This window comes from Lissotriton vulgaris, chromosome 7 (assembly GCF_964263255.1).
Source record: "Lissotriton vulgaris chromosome 7, aLisVul1.2, whole genome shotgun sequence".
Classification (NCBI taxonomy): domain Eukaryota; kingdom Metazoa; phylum Chordata; class Amphibia; order Caudata; family Salamandridae; genus Lissotriton; species Lissotriton vulgaris.
This window is the reverse complement of record NC_141695.1, coordinates 1,620,105,950-1,620,125,021: the sequence shown is the minus strand read 5'-3', so window position 1 is coordinate 1,620,125,021 and position 19,072 is coordinate 1,620,105,950. Positions and strand designations below refer to the sequence as shown.

General features: G+C 42.6%; 1 protein-coding gene across 1 annotated transcript in view; it reads left to right on the top strand.

The window, feature by feature from the left end:
* Window positions 1-1,327: 1,327 nt before the first annotated feature.
* The window catches only part of YWHAB (tyrosine 3-monooxygenase/tryptophan 5-monooxygenase activation protein beta), a 40,405-nt gene continuing 22,660 nt past the window's right edge, over window positions 1,328-19,072 (top strand). Inside the window, exons 1-4 of the mRNA XM_086932549.1 lie at window positions 1,328-1,571; window positions 12,005-12,306; window positions 13,725-13,848; window positions 15,627-15,790. Of these exons, the coding sequence (XP_086788675.1) occupies window positions 12,013-12,306; window positions 13,725-13,848; window positions 15,627-15,790 (582 nt within the window). The 5' untranslated portion in view covers window positions 1,328-1,571; window positions 12,005-12,012. The remainder of the gene's footprint in view (window positions 1,572-12,004; window positions 12,307-13,724; window positions 13,849-15,626; window positions 15,791-19,072) is intronic.

The window sequence follows — 19,072 nt, the reverse complement described above, 5'->3', positions numbered from 1 at the left end:
TTCAGGAACACCACCACATCACTAAGGGCACCACCACCTCACTCAACACAACCACATCGTCACTCAGCACCACAACAGGCAGCTAAAGACCTGGCTCTTTTCCCAGAATAACTAAACACTCTCTCCCCTTTCTCCGCCCATTCCTACCTGGAAAAATGATCACTCAGCGCCGGGACACCTCCTTGTGAGGTAGCTGTTCGCGCTTTATAAATGTCGGTATTATTATTATTATTATAACAGCACTGTCCTTGCTTGCTACCAACAAGCATTGTCATAGCCAATATGAGTGGACTCGCATTAGGAAAGTGTAAACGATTGGCTTTGTGAATAACAATGCTATTAATTTATATATTTTCAAAGCCAACACATATTTAAAAAAATTGTCATTTACAATACCAATAGCTCACACTTTCCTAATGCGAGACCGATTGCATTGCAAATGCTTGTTATCTACTGTTTTCTAATTGGCTGCTGACCATTTCTAATAAAGAAATGAGAAAGCATAATCGGAGCCTCCTGTGCTGACATAGAATTTGCATTTAACAGTACATTACAGTAGCCTTTCCCTTGCGGTAAAATTCAAACCACTCTGCTACAAAAAAAACCTTTTGCAACATTGTATAACCTCAGTGTCATTCAACAGCATGTTTAGGCTACTAAGAAAAAACATGAACTCTGCAGAAATGTTACTGTATGTGAACAGCTCTTTGTCCGTAACTGGCATTAATTAACCACGTTAGAATGCCATGACGTAATGCCTACAGGTGTTGCCAATTACGTCTGTGATGAGTCTGATGACGTTCACACAATTACCAGCTTTTCGGCACTAGCTTGTGATGATCAATGGAAGGAGAAAACAGACAACCGGGAAGTAAACTGCCTCGTGGGTTGACGAGGCTTTTGCCGCGATATGATCCAATTTAGCGGCCATCTTCAAATTTCTCCTCAGTTACTATAGCAATGAAAAACATACTGATCTTAAACCGATTTTTCGTCAAAAGACACATAAGTCAAAAGTGTCGAATTCGTTTAATTTATTTAATGCCATGCATTATTAGACTTCTAATAAAGAATTGAGTTTCCATACGTGACTATTTTTTTTTTACTTTTAGCGTGTGAATATACCTTAATATCATGTTTTTTTGTATTCAGTTTGATTCCTGATTTTTTTTATAGCTGAAAGTGGTAGTGCTTTTAAAGGTGTGCATTGCTCATTCGCGATTGCTTACCGGCGGCGGCCGTGTTACCTTCAACCCTAATAATGCACATAGAAAGTGGCAATATTATATTGGTAAAGTGGTACTCCAAAAAACGTCACCACGGAAAAAAAACTATGAATACCCTCAATAATGAACATCGGTTGGGTACTTCCTGGACAGGGCTGCGCACGCTCTTTAGTGATCTGGGTGTCACGATTGCAATAGGGCATTTTGCATAGTAGGGTGGAGTTCTCCGGAAGCGGAAGTGACGAACTGAACGGAAGTAAGAAAACGACCGTAAGGCTGCCCGAGGACGGAAAGCTACGGCTGCTTTCGGTGATTTCTCGTGAGCATTGGTGAACCCGGGCCGCGGTGAGTGCGGTGCCCTTTGCAGGCTTTGAGGGCCACCGTCTAGAGTGGGGGTGCAGGGCTAGGGCAATGTAGGTGGGGCTGAGCAGTGAGACCTGGGAGGGGTGCGGCGAGAGGCGCGGCCGCTGCTCTGCGGGGGCGGGTGGCAGGCCGTGCCTGCGCCCCCACGAAATCAATCCATCAATCGGTCGGTGTATACAAACCTCGAATATCGGTCCCTTCTGAAACGAGAGGCACGCAATTCAGAAACGCAGACTTCCTCCGGCCTGGTGGCCTCTGGTACCGGGGTGGGGCTGGCGCATACCGCAGGGCCCCTGGGAGTGTCTGCCATTCACCCAAGCTGCGCGTTGGGTATTTTTATATAGATCGATTGTTTTAGGGTATTTGTCTATATAGAATTACTCTTCCACAAGAAGGTTTCGTGTGTCACTACATCTGCCTTCCGCCGGATCGCCACCTCGATACTCCTCCCCTCGGGTGCTCCTTGCTAGCAGTTACTATCGCGTTTTCCGGAGCACTGGGCTTGCGATATAGCGTTCAAATCAGCATATCGTTTTTCTCTGCCCGCGGCCTTCCGAGAGGCGACTTTGTTTTGTTTTTTTAGACAAATTCTTCCTAGCGGCCCGTCTAGGCCCGCATGTGTCAGATCAGTCATTCAAGCTCTCCAGAGACCTTGAGTGCTTAAAATATGCACTTTATACAGCTTCGGTTAGTATATGGCTTTTCGGCAGCTCGCGTTACTGTGATCGCAACAATGTTGCGGTGTCACACCGGAGTTTTTCTGCTCGGCGGCTACATTACTCGCACCATTCTTACTCGATACAAAGTAACTCCTCCCTATCCAGCGCTCCTTCCTCAGTTGTATTCTTGAGATGTTGCCCTTCGTTTGCTACGATGTCTGCGGTTACGCTGTAAAATATAAATTTACCAGGATGTCCACGTCTTTTTCTAGACGAAAACTGCTCCAATTTCCACTGTTTATTGGTTTGCTTGTTTTACTGAAGAATTTAGTATTTTAGAGAATTGCCGCATACGTTCATGGTAGTTTGGGTTTCACTTTTAATGTTACTAGAATATCCACTTAATTGTTACACTCCTTGTTACTTTCTTATACCACATTACATGGAGCTAATTTGTTGCTGAAGTTGACGCCCTTCTCCCGACGTCATATTTTTTTTAATCTGTTGCCAAAGGAATCGCACGTGTCACAGGACTCTAATTTGCCTCCTACATCTAAATGGGGTGATAAGTTCTACGCCTATTGCGTCTTTATTTCAGACATGACAGAGCTGGTCGTTGATGTTATTTCACCAAAATGTTTTTTAGGTGGTTAAAAAAAGTATATTCGTATCTACGCAAGCAAAATGATACTGAGATAGTCTAGGAGTCACCACAACCAGCACAAAATATATTTTATAACCACCGTCATTAGTTTATTGCTCGTCACTGCTGTGACACACCTTGTCCGAGCCTCTCCTGTCATTTTTTTTTTTACGCCACGCAGTTTTTACTCACATTTCTTAACGTACTCTGATTTGCTGAAACATTCAACAGGGCTTATGAGATGGGCCACATACCAGTGAGTATTGAGTAGTCTGTGGCCAGCATCATAAGCTGACACTGTTGAGCGAATAGGCACATTAATTCACCCAGTAGTCAGTCAAACCACTTTATTCGATTACTTAAAATCATAAAAGTATGCTATACATGTACAAAAAACATTAAAAATATTAGTTAAAAATGTATTATACAGGATAAAAATACAGTACAAATTCATTAAAACATTCACCCAGTACAGTTTACTGATGTACCAAGCACACATTGGTGGTATAGGTGCTTAATTTGAGCTGGTGTCTTTGTGCTCGTAATCCACACTCAATTCTCCAGTGACACTATCGACAGTACACCACATGGTGGCGTTGGCTGTCTGTTTTTTAAAGATAAGCACAACAACTGTGTTTTACAATTAAATATACATTAAAGATGAGCAATACCGGTTTGTTCATGCTATTCTTACCCTTGGTGACATGGAATAGTCACAGATGTGGGAGTGCAATGGTCAGTAGCTATGTTGGTTCGGTCATCTGCTGCACATGCAAGGGCAATGGGTGACTCAAGCGGCGTGTCCTCTTTAGAAAGGATGTGGCACTTGTGATTTTTTTTTTTTTTGTTTTATACAGATTAAGCACTGATGTAATATTTATGGTGTAGTAAAGGGATTGCATTTTTCAAGTGCATGGTCTATACTTGTTTAATAGCAGCAGACATGGTCTTTTGCACTGCATTCTCACTTTGGGAGTAACCCATCCATGATGTTCGTTGAATAACGATTTTTATAAAAGCACACTAAAGGCTGACCTTGGGTGTGCTCCCCTTTGACTTAAGTTGGGAGGCTTGAATTCAAAAAATCTTTTGACCGGGCTTGTCTTCTGCTGCAGTGGGGGTTGCAGCTAGACTTTTAATTGATTTACCCGCACAATAGTCTAACCAATGAAGAGTAGGGAGAACTTTTACTAAAAACTCTGCTGAGTCCCTTCATCACTTGCAGTGCCATGTTAGGTCTGTTTAACAAAGCGTTTTAGGTCGCAGCCTACCAGTCTGGTTTGCTAAAGACATCTTGGGGACACATGGCAAGCTAGCCTAGGAATGCATTACACCCTTTGCTTACCATTGTGTTTGTGGTTTGTAAATCACATTATCTGGCTGTATTTGCTTTAGGCTGTCCAGCTTGAGTTTGTCCCTTCCGTTGTTCAAACAGTATTTACTGTATTCTTCCACAAACTCGCTTTCTGTAAACAGGCCTTTAAATCTTGCTTTTATCCTGACACATTAGCTGTGCATACATACACTGAGGTCAAATGTAAAGCTGTCCTGGAGCTTGGTGCTTAGCCACTGCACACCCTTACACTCTGTGCCATACCACTCCACTTTACAACACTTCCAACACTCACTCCACGCCTCTCCATGATAAGCCACTCAACTCCATGACAAGTAGTACTTGTAAATCGCAGTTTGTCACATGAGGGTATCCAGGCCGTTTTTTGCAGGCATCAGTCGAAGAGCCAGGCCTTAAGCTCCTTCCTGACTGGGTCAGGGAGGGTGCAATGTGGGGAGGGGGGCATTCCCGGCTTTGCAGCGATATGGGAGGACCGTCTTCTAGAGCTGCAGCAGCGTCCTGGAGCGGCAGCAGCATATGCAAGGTATCTGTGCGAGGTGAGCTGAGGTTCCTGGGAGGTCAGTGGAAATGTAAGCATGTTCTTGGTCATTGAGGGCTTTCTAGGTGTTGGTCAGGAGGTTGTATTGGCATCTCTTCTGGACTGGGAGCCAGTGAAGGTCCTTCAGGTGCTGGGTGATATGGGTTCTTAAGGGCAGGTTGAGGATCAGTCTGGCGGCTGCGTTCTGGATGGACAGGTGGCTGCATGTGTTCAGAGGTATCTACACAGATTGTGTTGCTGTAGTCTAGTCTGTTGGTGATGAGGGCCTGTGCCAGTCATTCTGCTGTTGACGGGGAGCCACATGAAAACTTTGCAGAGTGTGTAGAAACAGGCTGAGGAGATGGCATTGGCTTGACTCTTCACTGAGAGATTACTGTTGAGGGTGATGCCTAGGTTGCAGGCTTGGTCTTTGGGGGTGGGGTCTAAGTTCCCACAGCCACCAGGAATCGTTCCAGAGGGTGGTGTCTGCCAACAATCAGAATTTCAGTTCTGTTGGGCTTCAGTAATTTGTCCTTCATCCAGGTTGAGACGTTCCTCATACAGTTGTGGAGCTTGGTCTTCGTTGAGGTGGGGTCCGCTGAAAGCGAAAGGGTGACCTGGGGTTGGCGTAGGAGATGTCATCTTGCAGTCGGACGATGTCTGTGAGTGGTGGCATGTAGACATTGAAGAGAATTGGGCTGAAGGATGAGCCCTGGGCGACGCCACAGATGGTGTGCTTGGCTTGCAAGGTAAAGGAGGCGCAGACTCTGGGTGCGCCTGGTAGGTTGCCCATCAACCTGAGCGAGTAGTCTGTGGTTTTGATCTGGCATAGTCAATCGATGAGTGTGTGGTGGGAATCTGTCTAAGACTGCAGAAAGGTCATGCAGGATCTGGGCGGCCGATTGTCAGTGTTGAGTAGGGTGTGGATGTTGTCTGTTGCGGTGATCACTCCAATCTTTCCAACTCCCAATTCGCTCCAATCTTTCCAACTCCACGTCCTGCATTCCACTGTACCCCACTCTACTTTAATTTTCCACATGCCACATGGCACCCAAATCTAACCCACTCTAACTCCCATCTGCCACACCCTAATTTGCCCCAATATAGCCCACTCCACTTGACCCTGTTCTACTCCACCTCACCCAATCTACCTCAGTTTAATCTTCCTCACTCACTCCATTCTGCCCCAATTTACATTGTACCAATCTGACCCAATATACTCCGTTCTATTCACCTAATATACCCCACCCCATGCCACTAACTTTTAGCCATGCTGAACAGCAGCCAAACTGACCTACATAATGGCTAAAGCACGTTGCCAAAGCCAATAGCTCTCGTAGTGGCGATCTCTTGGCTTTGCCAGTGTTTGTTGGTGTTACTCTTTTAGAGCAGTATAAATACATTGGTCTTGATATTGACTAGGTAGTGTTACTCTTCCAGTTCACTAGGGGCTATTTAAAACCAGTGAAGTAGAATTAATCATCACACTTGGTCACGTTCACTCATTTATCTTACATCCATTTGAAAGGATTCACTTTAAAAAAAAAAAATAGAACTGTAGCAGGAGTTTTAATACATTTGTCTAACAGAAGCACAAACATGATTCTATGATGGTGGCCTTATTATCTTTTATTTTTGCAATATGGGCAGTCTGGTACCTAAATGGCCACCTGGCATCTCAAATAAAAGCTGCATTCCTGTTTGATTTGGGTGGACACTGTAGTGTCAGGCTGGTCTGATCTCTAACACTATCAAAACCACCTGCAAATTTCCACTTTCACTCTGATAAACTTGTATGGCAACATTGGTCCCCACAAAACAAGCAGTGTCAAAACCAGCTGACGTGTTTTAACTGCAATTGCAAACTAGCCTAGTTTCTAGTATCTTTGCACACATATGCCGACTGCAACCATATCTATTTACTTTGCAAAAGCTTGTTTTAGGTGAGGTGGTTTCATGTTTTTGTTTAATGTATCATTTGTTTGGCTTGTGAGTAAAGTTGTTGCTGCCACATTTACTCCAACAAAATATCGATATCCACACCAGAGTTTGAGTATTTACATCCTGTGATGCCTTTTTGTGGTAGAACCTTACTTCCCAAAGATTTTCACCTCCACCATCTAAGATACAGATTTTGGGATACAGAGGGAAAGCTTGAAGCCTCCTTTTTAGGTCACTCCTTGGCAGCACTTGCACTGTCTCTTCGGGACATGTTATATTCAGGACATGGGCATAAAGCTCTGCCCATCTTTTTATTTGTCTCCTGTCCTTTGTAAATGGTAGCTTTTCATTGGTTAGTAGGCTTGGTAGTCCCTCCTTAGTACTGCCTTGTCTCTTCTTGTAACCGCCCACGAGGACTCTCCCTTTTAACACATGTTACTCCCTAGGTTTTAATTGCAGCATCAGAGCACTATTTTCTTAAAGGGCTTCAGGCAGGACATCTGCTTGATCCTAAGCAATGATGACAGTGGTTACTTTGCTCACTAGCACATCTCACATTTATAAGACCGTTTCACTTCATCCGCTCCATACGGAGTACAACCTAATCTGAAATTAATATAATCATTCTTTTGTCACATTTCAAAGCTACTAATTGTGCATATGGACATAGCTATTTGCATGTGCTTGTGGTACTCTCTTGCATGTAGTACATTATGAGTAGGGTGGATTTATGACCGCTTCTGCAGGGTGCAGTACCACATGTGACCAAAAGATGTCCCACTGGACCTCTTTTGGCCACATATGGTACTGCACCCTATAATTGAGGCTCCCGGTTTTCCATTTTTACTGATAGACATAAAATATTTTTTTTTTTGTCCATTCGTAAATGTGGATAAAAACTGAAATTGGATTGCTTTTTGAGCAATTCGAAGTACTGTCTGCCATGACCACCAGGCCAGTTGCTGTGTGGATTGGTGGGTAAAGGACTAAAAAAGAGAGGACTTTTAGTTAAGTGGCTTTAACAGCAGTAGGTGTGCACAAGGTTGAAACTGAAATTTGCAGTACCTAGTAGGTATTCAAGCATGTGCACATTTACTGCTTAAATGTGGAATATACTAATTTCAGCCTTTTTTTCCGCAAAACCCAAAATAAATATAGATACAGACGGAAATGTAAAAAAAGAAATACCATATAATTGGGTCCCCTATTTATAATGCCACTAGCAGCCCGCCCCAGCGTTATCCGGGTCAGAAGGGGGCTGGGGGCAGCATTTCAGGCTTGCGTGCACTCCCGGCCCGCCACAACATTGTCCGTGTCCCGGAGCCTGAGCCTTACCTCAGCCGCCGTTGTTCAGGGCCAACCTCCCGCCCGTGTCCCAGAGAGCCTGAGCCTTACCTCAGCCACCGGTCCCGCTCCAGGCGCTTTTCCTCCTGTAATTCAGTTTGCTACCTCCTGCTCCCCGCGCATGAAGCAGCGCCAGTCACTCCAGGACTCACCCCCGTCTGCGCTCTAAGGCATTGTCCGGTCCCGCTCCATGGGTCCCGCTCCAGGCGCCCCGCCCGCACAGGCCGCCACTTCGCCCAGTAGCAAGCAGGGCCGCAGCAGTCCTCCCAGCAGGTCGCGATCTTCCATCAATGGGCACGATCCGCAGAGCTGCACAGCCTCGGACACCCCGGGCAGCACGATTTGCCGCCATTTCAGGAAGTGTTGCCAGGGAGCGCAAATGATGTCATAACGCAGACGTCGCGGCCGGCGCTACTTGCATGGGACTAATTTATTTTTAAATTTTTAAATTTTTTTAAACAACTTATATTTTTTTATTTTTAACCCCTTCGATGCTGATGACGAGCTCAGCTCGTCATCACCCACGGGTGGCGTGTGCTGATGACGAGCTGAGCTAGTCATGTAACGCGGTATTTTAAAAATTACCGCGCAGCCCAAAAATAGCCTATGTCCTTCTGCTTGCCCTGAGGTTTTCAAATATGTCTTGGGTGTTTGGATTGGTGGTGTACATTTCGAGTTTACCTGCCTCAAAGGACACAGTTCTCTATTTATAATAGTAGTATAGATTAACTCCTACTCCAATTCCTACTCCAACAACTGCAAGACAAAAGTGCATTTTCAAAGCATTAGGTCTTGCATTTGTTAGTTAGTTGTTGGTGTTGAAAATGACAATGTTTTTTACTTTTGCTTTTTTTTTTATACCATTGACAATAGTGCTATGCAAATAAAAAAAATAACAAAAGTAAACATTATTTTCAACGCCAACCGCTCTAACTTTAGCAAATGCGAGACCTATTACATTGCAAATGCTTGTTTTACTCTGCTATTAGGCAAGACCTCCCCATTGCACATGGGAGAGGAATGCAGTTAAAGTTGTGCCAGATGGAAATGAGTACAGCCAATAGGCGTCACCTTTGTGACCTATTGTCATTGGGGTTTTTGGAGGGGCGGGGCGAGCCATGCTGCCCGGGGTCTGTGATGCTATGCAGCGTGGCTAAAGTAAAGGGGGGAGGGTGCAAAGGGGAATTATAGTGCATGGAAAGAGATTTGCGCATTTGTTACAGCTCACTGTAATTGAGTGCATCACACTAAACATAAATAGTGCTTGAAAGCAAGAAGCAAAAGCATCTATAAAAGCAGCAACTGCAGCCAATCGGATAGTAAGGATTCGCTGCTCCATGGCAGGTACCAACACAAGATTGACAAGCTGAGGCATAAATGAGAAGCAGGCAGATAAGTGTAGTAAGGGAAGCCAACAAATTGTTTTTAATTGGCGGACTCCCAGCACCTCTGTATCGATGGAAATCAACAGTATGCTTCTCAATACAGTATATGTGCTGTCTTTTTTTTAGTCCTGACCTAAACTTCTTTCAGATCTAGTAAGTTGCTCTATTTCCAGCATTTTATTGTGCACAATTTTTATAGCCCTAGCTTTGAGATTCAGAAATCTTAACATTTATGGTCGTAAATGCGTTTTACTCTTTACTTTTACCCCACCTGTCTAGTGGATGCAGCAGCTTAAAAATCCATCTTTTGATTATGTGATTATATTAAATCAAGCTAATGTATTTATCTTCAGGTTGCATTGGTTCGACATTTTATAAACTAATAATTGGACTAGGGGAAGATTCAGTGGTTTAATCTTTAAGTATCGCACTTTCTGGTGATTTATGTCGATTGCTACAAAAAGTCTCTTCCTCCTGCTTTTATTGTGTAAAACCAGTGTTAAAGCGAATGCCCCCTGTGCAACTTGGTCCTTTTTAGCACATTCTGCAACTTTTTCCATTTCATCCGAAGAACTTGACAATGAGCGAGGCTCTTAGTGTTTCATGTCATTTGGTTTGAGTACCCATAATGGCCCTTTGGGGAGATTGCTTGTCCATTGATGCTTAAAATGCCCCATTCCTGAATACATTGGCCACGTCATGCCAGTGTCACCTAAGTTGTACCTAGGTGTCCTTGCCCAAGTGTGTAAAAAAAAAAAAAAAACAAGAGCAGCTCCTAGACGGCCCCTTATTCTTGCTGAACACATCATACCCAAAACATCGCTTAACACCAAATGCGACGTGTCCCCAAAAAGCACCAAGCACAACTGTCTCACCAACGCAACCACTTGCAAACTCTCACATTGGCATTCCACTTACACCTCGTGGCAAACAAGCAAAACTCAATATCCACCCTCGTTTACACATTTAACATGTATTACAGAATCCGATTTCTTACCCCCCCCCCCCCCCCCCCAACACGTTTAGATGCTCCTCTACCTCTGTCCAAAAACACTCGCACTCCATCTTCTGATAAACTGAACCCAACTAAACCTGCTCCCTAACAGCTACTTAGTTGGAAAAACCTATGCTTTGCCCGTGCACTCTCTCAGATTTGCAGATTCGTAAAAAAAAAGTTCACAGAAAAATAACTGCCCAACTCGGCACTGCATGACATATTGGCACATACTGCCAAAGGCCATTAATGGTTTTAATTTCCAGAGGATTCATGTTCTTGGAGGAATTGCGTGGCAGTGACGAACAAACTGGCTGCAAGGAAAGTCCTCTTATGCTGCGCTGCTTCCCGTGACAAGCACATCTCTAGAGCCGTTCAGTATATTTCTTTTCTATTAAGTGCATGTTTCACTCGGAGGTACTTAAAGTCAGGACTTCTGACCTTAAATTCAGATACGACAAGTTTGTAATGTTAATAAAGTGCGAGTGCCCTGTTAACTGCACCTTTTTATAAGCGCTGTAATTTGCACATGGGTTTGTTAATTAAAAAATAGCAGTTCCCCGGGTCCATGAAATGGTAACGTTTATAATGAGGTGGCAACATAGACATCTCTTTAACTTGCTAATTATAGCGCTCGACAGCTGAAGGTCACGTTTCAGCTTCAATAAGGTGGCTGGAGTGTTTGCCACAAAGTACATTCTAAAACCGTGTCAAGTCAGTATGGACAACTTGGACATTTAATAATCCCTTTACCCAGTGACCCTGATTATGTTCTTCTATCCCCTTATGTGCATACATGGAGACACTGCCAGTCAGCTTGGCCTTGGGGGAAGGATAAGGGGTAAAACTTAGGTATGGGGACTCACGCTGTTCGCTCTAAATTTCTGCAGTCTCAACGGAGAATACCTAAGTCGAATGTGATGCACGCGTGGTAGTGGGTGGTATCTTAACCAAAACTAGGGACACTTCCGGTATCTTTGCTGAAAACACGTAGTGGATACGGAGGAAATTCCTATACCTGGAGGCAGAACATATCGTACCCGCCCAAGTTTAGCGAGGCATGTAGAATTCCAACAGGAACTTACGTGTGCACTTTTATCCACCTGGGCGTTGCTTGGTCAGTCCGCTTTTGGAGGGGAGCTTTAGATTTCCCCACAATCTCGCTGGCATATGCTAAAAAAAATTAGAAAGGGGCAACGTAAAGGGAGAGTAATGCAGATTGATATAAATAATAAGTGAGAGAAAAAAAAATTGTAAAATCAACTTTTTTTTTTTTAGTAAAATCCGACAGACACCTCACCGGACTAAAATCACCCATACCCAACTATTCACCAGATAATGCATTTATTAGTGGGGTGTAACACCCCAAACGTATAAAGTAAATATTTTTAGCTAGGATGGTAAGTGCAGAAACTAGTTTTTTTGTTGGCATTTTAATACGTTTGTACTTGTTTATCATTAACAATTCCCCTAATTGGGTGATCTATTCAGATTTATATTAGATAATTTGATCTGAACGTTGTAAGTCAAGGAATGTTGTGATGACTGCTTTTAATGTTCCTTCCCCCCCCCCCATAGTTGCAGATATGGACCCAGCTGAGCTTGTGCAGAAGGCTAAGCTCGCCGAGCAAGCAGAGCGGTACGACGACATGGCTGCTGCCATGAAGGAGGTGACTGAACACGGGAAGGAGCTGTCCAATGAGGAACGGAATCTGCTCTCGGTCGCATATAAGAACGTAGTTGGGGCTCGTCGCTCCTCCTGGCGAGTCATCTCCAGTATTGAGCAGAAAACCGAAGGCAATGAGAAGAAGCAGCAGATGTCCAGGGAGTACCGCGATAAAATTGAAGGCGAATTGCAGGAAATTTGCAACGATGTTTTGGTAACTTTCTATAAACTTAAAAATAGTTATTGCAAAGTTTGAAATGCTGCATTTTGGTTAGCACTTTTGGGAAGCTATTTTGATGTACAGCTTAAGCAGGTTAACTTCTGAAAGAATCGGGGGCACTCCAATCTGTGTGTATGGGTGTATAGTATGTATGTATGTGTGTGTGTATCTATACCTATATCTATCTATCAGCTCGACCCTTGACTTTCCAGAGACACTTGATCGCTCCAGTCCAATTCTGTAACAAAAAAAAGGTGATCGACGGAATGCAATATATTAATCTCAGCTGGTGACAATTGCTCACCTCAGTTTGTGCACAGCCTCATGCAATCAGTCTTGTACCTGGTCCAATCAACAGTCCAGGTCGAACCAAGACAGCACCACCCTTAACCAGAACACAAGCAACCTAGGACCGTTTTTGCCCTGATAAGGGGTCATCAGCCAGTTGTAGCATGGTTCCAGTGAGCATAGGACTCACATCTGTCTGGCAAAATAACCATGGGTTGGAATGCCACCCCGATTGATTGCCATTGGCTAGACGTATTGCAAGCATCCTCAATTACCCTTTGTTTGATGTACCGCCCTAAGCGTTCAAGGGTATTCCCTGACATGGGTCTCAGCTAACTGTATTGCTGGGACCTCGCTACATCAAATTAAAAAGCCCCCCCCCCATGGTGGGGAGAGCATTTCTTGGATTGCTTATGATCTGCTTCGGAGAACACCTGACTTGACAGTTCTAGCTGCACTGTTCCTATTTGAGCAGGGTCAAGGCAAATTTGCATATGGCTGGGTTTAATCTGAGGTGGTTTGGTGGGAAAAAGCACGATGAGTTTGAATGCTACCCCTGAGTGATTGCCAATGGTTAGACCTATTGCAAACCTCCTCCCATCCCCTTCTGTTTGTTTGTGCCGCTTCTGTGTCTTAAGCAGTGCTAGTGTATAGTTCAAAGCATGTGCCTTGTGTTGGACACCAGCATAAAAAAGTTGCAATATTTAATCTCTGGAGTATTTCACATTTGTGCCGCCTACACGTTATTTCACTCTTTAGTAAGACATGTTTGTTGAGGTGCTCCGTCTTCATGCTGCTCAAATGGGAGTGTTATGTTCATCAAATCAACCTATTTAAAAACATAGTAATTGACATTACAAATTGTTCTCTAAGCTGTATCCGAAAAGTGTAACCAACACGAAGTAGTAGTTTAGCTGTCCTTTCACCTGTAAGTGGACCGTTAGCTGGTATGTGCGGGGTTGTTATGATCTGCAAGTGCAGAACCCACAAAGATTTACCTTTCAGAAATAGTTTGAACGTTCAAAGAATTTTCCTATTTCATGTACTCATTGGCTGTATTTTATGGAACAATATGCAAAGTTTTTCCTCACTAATTCCAATTTTGTTACCTTAATTTTTTTTAGTGCTTGTTGGACAAACACCTAATTGCAAACGCATCACAGCCGGAGAGCAAAGTCTTTTACTTGAAAATGAAAGGGGACTACTACAGGTATCTTTCGGAAGTGGCAAGTGGCGACAAAAAGAAAGGTATGTTTCCCAGTACACTAAGGCATGGGAATAACATCTTGCATGCAGCGCTAGTAGTGATGCAGCATTATTTTATCTTTTGACACATCATTTGCAAAGAGAACTCGCTCCATATAAATCTCCCGAATTACAAGGCTTTTATTAGTGAGGACCTGGGGCCATCAGTCTTTTTCAAGCATGTTCATTGGGTCGGTCATTTATGCTTTGGTCCTTTGGATCTCTGGAACAGTCTTCTCTGTCCCTCCAGAAAGATCTGCAGTGAGACGTAGCAATTCCAAGCGCTTGTAGACTGTTATCCTCTAACTCAATTGCCACTCGTGCGTTTGAGAGAAAATATATATAGTATGCAAAGGCCCGAAAGCTTAAAGGACTCACTCGCAGCAACTGAAGCAAACGCTTTATTAAAAGGAAAGAACCGGCATTTTCAGGAAAGCAGTTTGTGCCGACACGTTTCGAGGATGAAACCTCTTCTTCATGGGCAGCTCTCGCAATTACACAGATGGCTCCAATCACTGATTTTCACTGCATGCTGGACCCCCAGTGGGTCATGCGCAGTATATGCTTTAGTGGCTTGCATGCTGGGACGTGTGTATATATATGTATATATATATATATATATATATATATATATATATATCCTCCAACATTGTTCAAACACGCCAATTCGCCAAAACTGTACAAGTTTAAAAGTTGGCTTGCTTCCTCTATTCTTCACAATACTCTGTTCTTTGATTCTTTTTGTACTTGGAGATTTATGTGCTTAAATTATGATCGAGTTCGTTAGGCATTGGTATTCCAGTTTGCACTAGACACTTTTAAGATCTCAAGTGGTGTGTATTTTAAAAAAAATATTCTTTATTTTGTGACTGCTTCTATTTGGTTCTTCAATTACCTTTTCTCAATACTTGTTTTTTAAAATCTAAATACTTGCCAACACGATTTTGGCTTTTTAATGCTTGCAAGTAGATTTTGACTTGCACACCAGATCAAGTAGCTTCCTAATGCTGTAGTGCTCAACAAAAGTGACATTGATCACACCTTGATTAGTCTCAATTGTCATTTTTTTAATAAAAAAAGCACACTGGATAGTTCGTAGAAGTCTAACGTGAGTTTAATGCAGAACATAGCCAAAAAACACTCCGAAATAATCAATGTAATTGCTTAGTTAATGGACTAAAGGTGCGTTGCTGACCAGTTGGAGCATGTAACTAACTAAATTGTCACATTTTGGTGCTATATGTATACACCGGTTTTCCCTCAATACAAGCTAATGAAAGCGCGAACACCTGATAAAACTGAACCTACATAAAGGAACCATTAACTGGGGGCCAGGCTCATATCGTGGGGAAAATACGAGAGGGCTTCATGGCTTGATGTGAATATCGCCCTAAAACCAATGTCAGTGTTCCAGCTTCAGTACGAGCCTATGCTTGCCAGGACAATGTAGCCAAGATGTGCCGCCTACAAAGCAGGATGACATGTCAACATTTAAAATGCATGTCCGTATGAAATATAGCTCAGGCTTTAGTGGGCTTCAAACGGGTACAAAATAGTTGATCTGAAAAATATAGCATCATATTGAGGGACATGTGGATTTACTTGATATAGTACATAAGCAATCATTCAGGCATTTACATCCCTTCTCACATGATTCATATTGTGCAGCTTTTATTTATTTTTTATTTTTGACACGACATTCTTAAAGTTGGCCTTTGTGTGTTTCTAGGTGCGTTCGATGGTTTTATCTGTGTAATATATATCTTTTTTGCTTTTGGTAGAAACTGTAGACAAATCCCAGGAGGCGTATCAGTTGGCCTTTGAAATTAGCAAGAAGGAAATGCAGCCAACACATCCGATTCGACTTGGGCTCGCTTTAAATTTTTCAGTGTTTTATTATGAAATTCTTAATTCTCCTGATAGAGCCTGCCACCTGGCAAAAACGGTAAGCATGTTTCTTTTACTTAAATTTAATATTGACGGTTTACTTTTCATTACAGAAGAGTTTTTTTTTCTGGGTGCCAATTTACTACCCCTCCTCCACCCCTATCTTCATTGCAGTCATTTTCCTGTCCAAACTGATTATAAGGGGTTGCTTTCACACTAATCATTCATACCAGGAATGACTTGTAAAAACAGTCTTCGTGCGAAATCCATATACAAGGATTGATGTGTTGGTAGGTCTCCTTTTGTGACCATGAACCAGCGACTAGATTTGTCTAGTAGTTGACTATCTTAATTACCATTATGTGTAGAAATTAAATTGGATTTGCATTTTTATTCATGGAGGAGCGGTCTGTTCATAGATAGTTCATCTTTGGTGTCTAGCTAACTTGAAACCTAGATAAGATATTTGAAATTGGTAATCTTTCACATTTTTGATAGATGTTTTGTTTGGAGGTTACTCTTGTTCCCTAATCTGCACAAATTCTTTGTGTATAGTTATTCTAGTTGTCAGTAGTCCAGCCCCAAGCTAGACAATCGAGGTAAGCCGGGATACTATTGTTGCACTCTGAGGCAGAGTGTTGGCCGAATTCTGTTACTAGCAGCTTTCTGTGAAGAAAGTATTTAATTGATCTGCTATAAGTTTCTTGATAGTTGGGATAGGTTAACTGTTAATGGGTGTTTTCTTAACATAGGCATGTCTTCAGTTTTTCTGTTTTGCATGGTTTCCCCAATCTGTGTTTGCCCTGCTTGTTTGTGGCAAGGTTAGTCTGAGTTATTGCTTTTGCAAGTTATGCATGGGTGGTCAGAGGGTGAATGACAGCTGCTGGGTGGAGGCATATGTGCCTTGGATCTTTTAACCATTGTTTGAAGGTATGCTAAAAGTTAGGGGTCTCAGGTCTCCGTCCAAGTGCTGCTCTTAAGACAAGTCCTGCCTAGACTTGCAGAATGGTTTATTTTATCATGGCACGACTCCCCTCGCCCAAAACATGGAGGGTTCTTAAAGAATGACAAAGTGAGGAGCAGTGTTTTTACATGAACACTGTGCCAAAGGACCTGGGTTCCTACAATCTTTATGGTGAGACTTCAAGCCTTTCAGACTAGTGTCCACCTACAGAATCAAAGTGGTGCAGGGAGACCTCAGAATGGACCTTGCTTTTGTGCTACCCTAGAGGACTAAGGTTTGGTTTGTGTTGGAAGTCTTTTTCAGGGATCATTGGTTTAATTTTGCTAAGGAAGAGCCTTTACCATGTTGTCTTGATTTTCTTGTCAATATATTTGAAGTAGTAGTCGGTGGAGAGTGAATCTAAGGGAGAAAAGCTTCAACATTGAAGGCTTTTCCACACAATGCCTTTAACAAGCAGCCTTTACCACGCAAGTAAGAACCATGCAGGTAAGGTTTAGCTGGGGGTAGTTTTAAAGGGTCCATTTTAGGACCGGGTAGTGGTAAAATGTGACTGAAATTTTAGGGTGGGGAGTGGTTAAGGGAGGGAAGGGTCATTTTACGGGTTAGAGGTGGGTAGTAGTAAAGCGACATTAGGAGTAAACTAAATGAGTTTGGGGGTTCCCACATTAAAAAGTCATTTAAATTAAATATTAAAGTAAATAAAGTATATATTGGGGGCTTAATTACCTTATGTAAGCCTGGTACATATTGCATTGGAAAGGCATGCTTTCAAATGATTTATTTATTTTTGTTGGAGGGGGGGGGGTAAAACCTTTGGGATTTGTCGGCCTGTACATGAATTTTGGTGTTATCAGTGAAATGAAGACTTCTTTGTTGGATTAAGTTTTGTGAGCACACTCAGTTCTGAATTATGTTAAGTTCCTAAGTGTCCAGAGCAGTTGAGATGCTCAGCTCGAATTGACCATCAGCATATTGATGGGTTGCATGTGGAGATTGTAAATGATTGAGAACAGGATGGAGTTTTGGGTATTATGAGATGAAGGGTTTTTCCAGATTTCAGATTCTCATTTTAAAGAACATATTGCTGTTGGGGTGGTATAATTTGAAACACTGTCGAAAAAGCAATATATGTTTCTGGTAGTTTTTTCGACTAGAGTTTGTCCTAGTTGGAGCTAGTTTAACAAATCTTGTTTGATGGAAAACTTGTGAAAGCTCCCCCCCACTTCCTTCCCAAAGGTTTTCTTATGGTTATATATGATCCATGCACTCACTCATTCACCCTATACTACTACTATGATCCCCCAAAATAACCTGTTTTGGACTCTTCCCTACTCTACCCCTCCTTGCATCATATCCTACCTCTTTACTATTCAGATATCCCAAGCAAGCCTTTCTAAACTCTTCCACCTAATTTTTACTCATCCCAAGCCGCCTCCTATTGCTATTGGCTCCAAAACTAATAATTCTAAATCCTTCTATCCCTCCCCTGTCCTTTTCAATCCAAATAACAGACTAACATACACACCACTCAATTTAATTTCATGTTTCACTATACTAATAAACCACTAATCATTTATGGGTTCCAGATTAGCGTGCTACTCGCCGAAAATAAACTTCAACATCCCATCAGGGGTAGCAAGCACTATATAAATGCAAACCTCTTCTATCCCTCTACTCCTCAATTCAAATAACTGAATAACACATTCACCACTCAAATTACTTTCATATTTTCACTATACTAATACTTTACAAGTCCGGAGTAGCGTGCTACTCTCTGAAATAACGATTTGACGCCTCGTCCATGGTAGTAATCATTATATAAATGTAATACAATCACCCCCCCCCCTCCAAGCTGTCTGTCTTGTGTAATTCTCTGCTCCTGCACTGTTGCTCTCTGAGCAAGAGTACTTCCCTCTGCCCCTATAGCTCCCTATACCCTCTATGCAGTTTCCCAACCCCAGTGTTGCTTCCCCCACCCCCCAAAATACTTAGCAAGTTTTCTTTTTAGTTACTACCGATCCAACTCTGTTGGTAACTAAAAAGATAAGCTCCTGTGTCATTTTGTGAGCACATGCATGGTGTGCACACCTAGAAAAATTATGCAGTGCTCGGATGAAAGACTTCACCTTTTAAAACTTTTGCCTTGCTATACAGCATTGGGGATGCTGTGCAGAGTCTAAAAACGATTGACCAAGCCAATAAGTCACAAAGGCAATAACGTTTTTTTCCGATGCTTGTAAACATAGGGGTTGAGGAGAGTCTTTTGTGTAGCCGGAGTGCCCATTTTTTGCAGCTAATACGCGTTTTTTTTCTCTTTTCTGTAAAATATATTTGGATGATGGCAATTTAAAGTAGTTTAAATTTTACTTTTCTAAA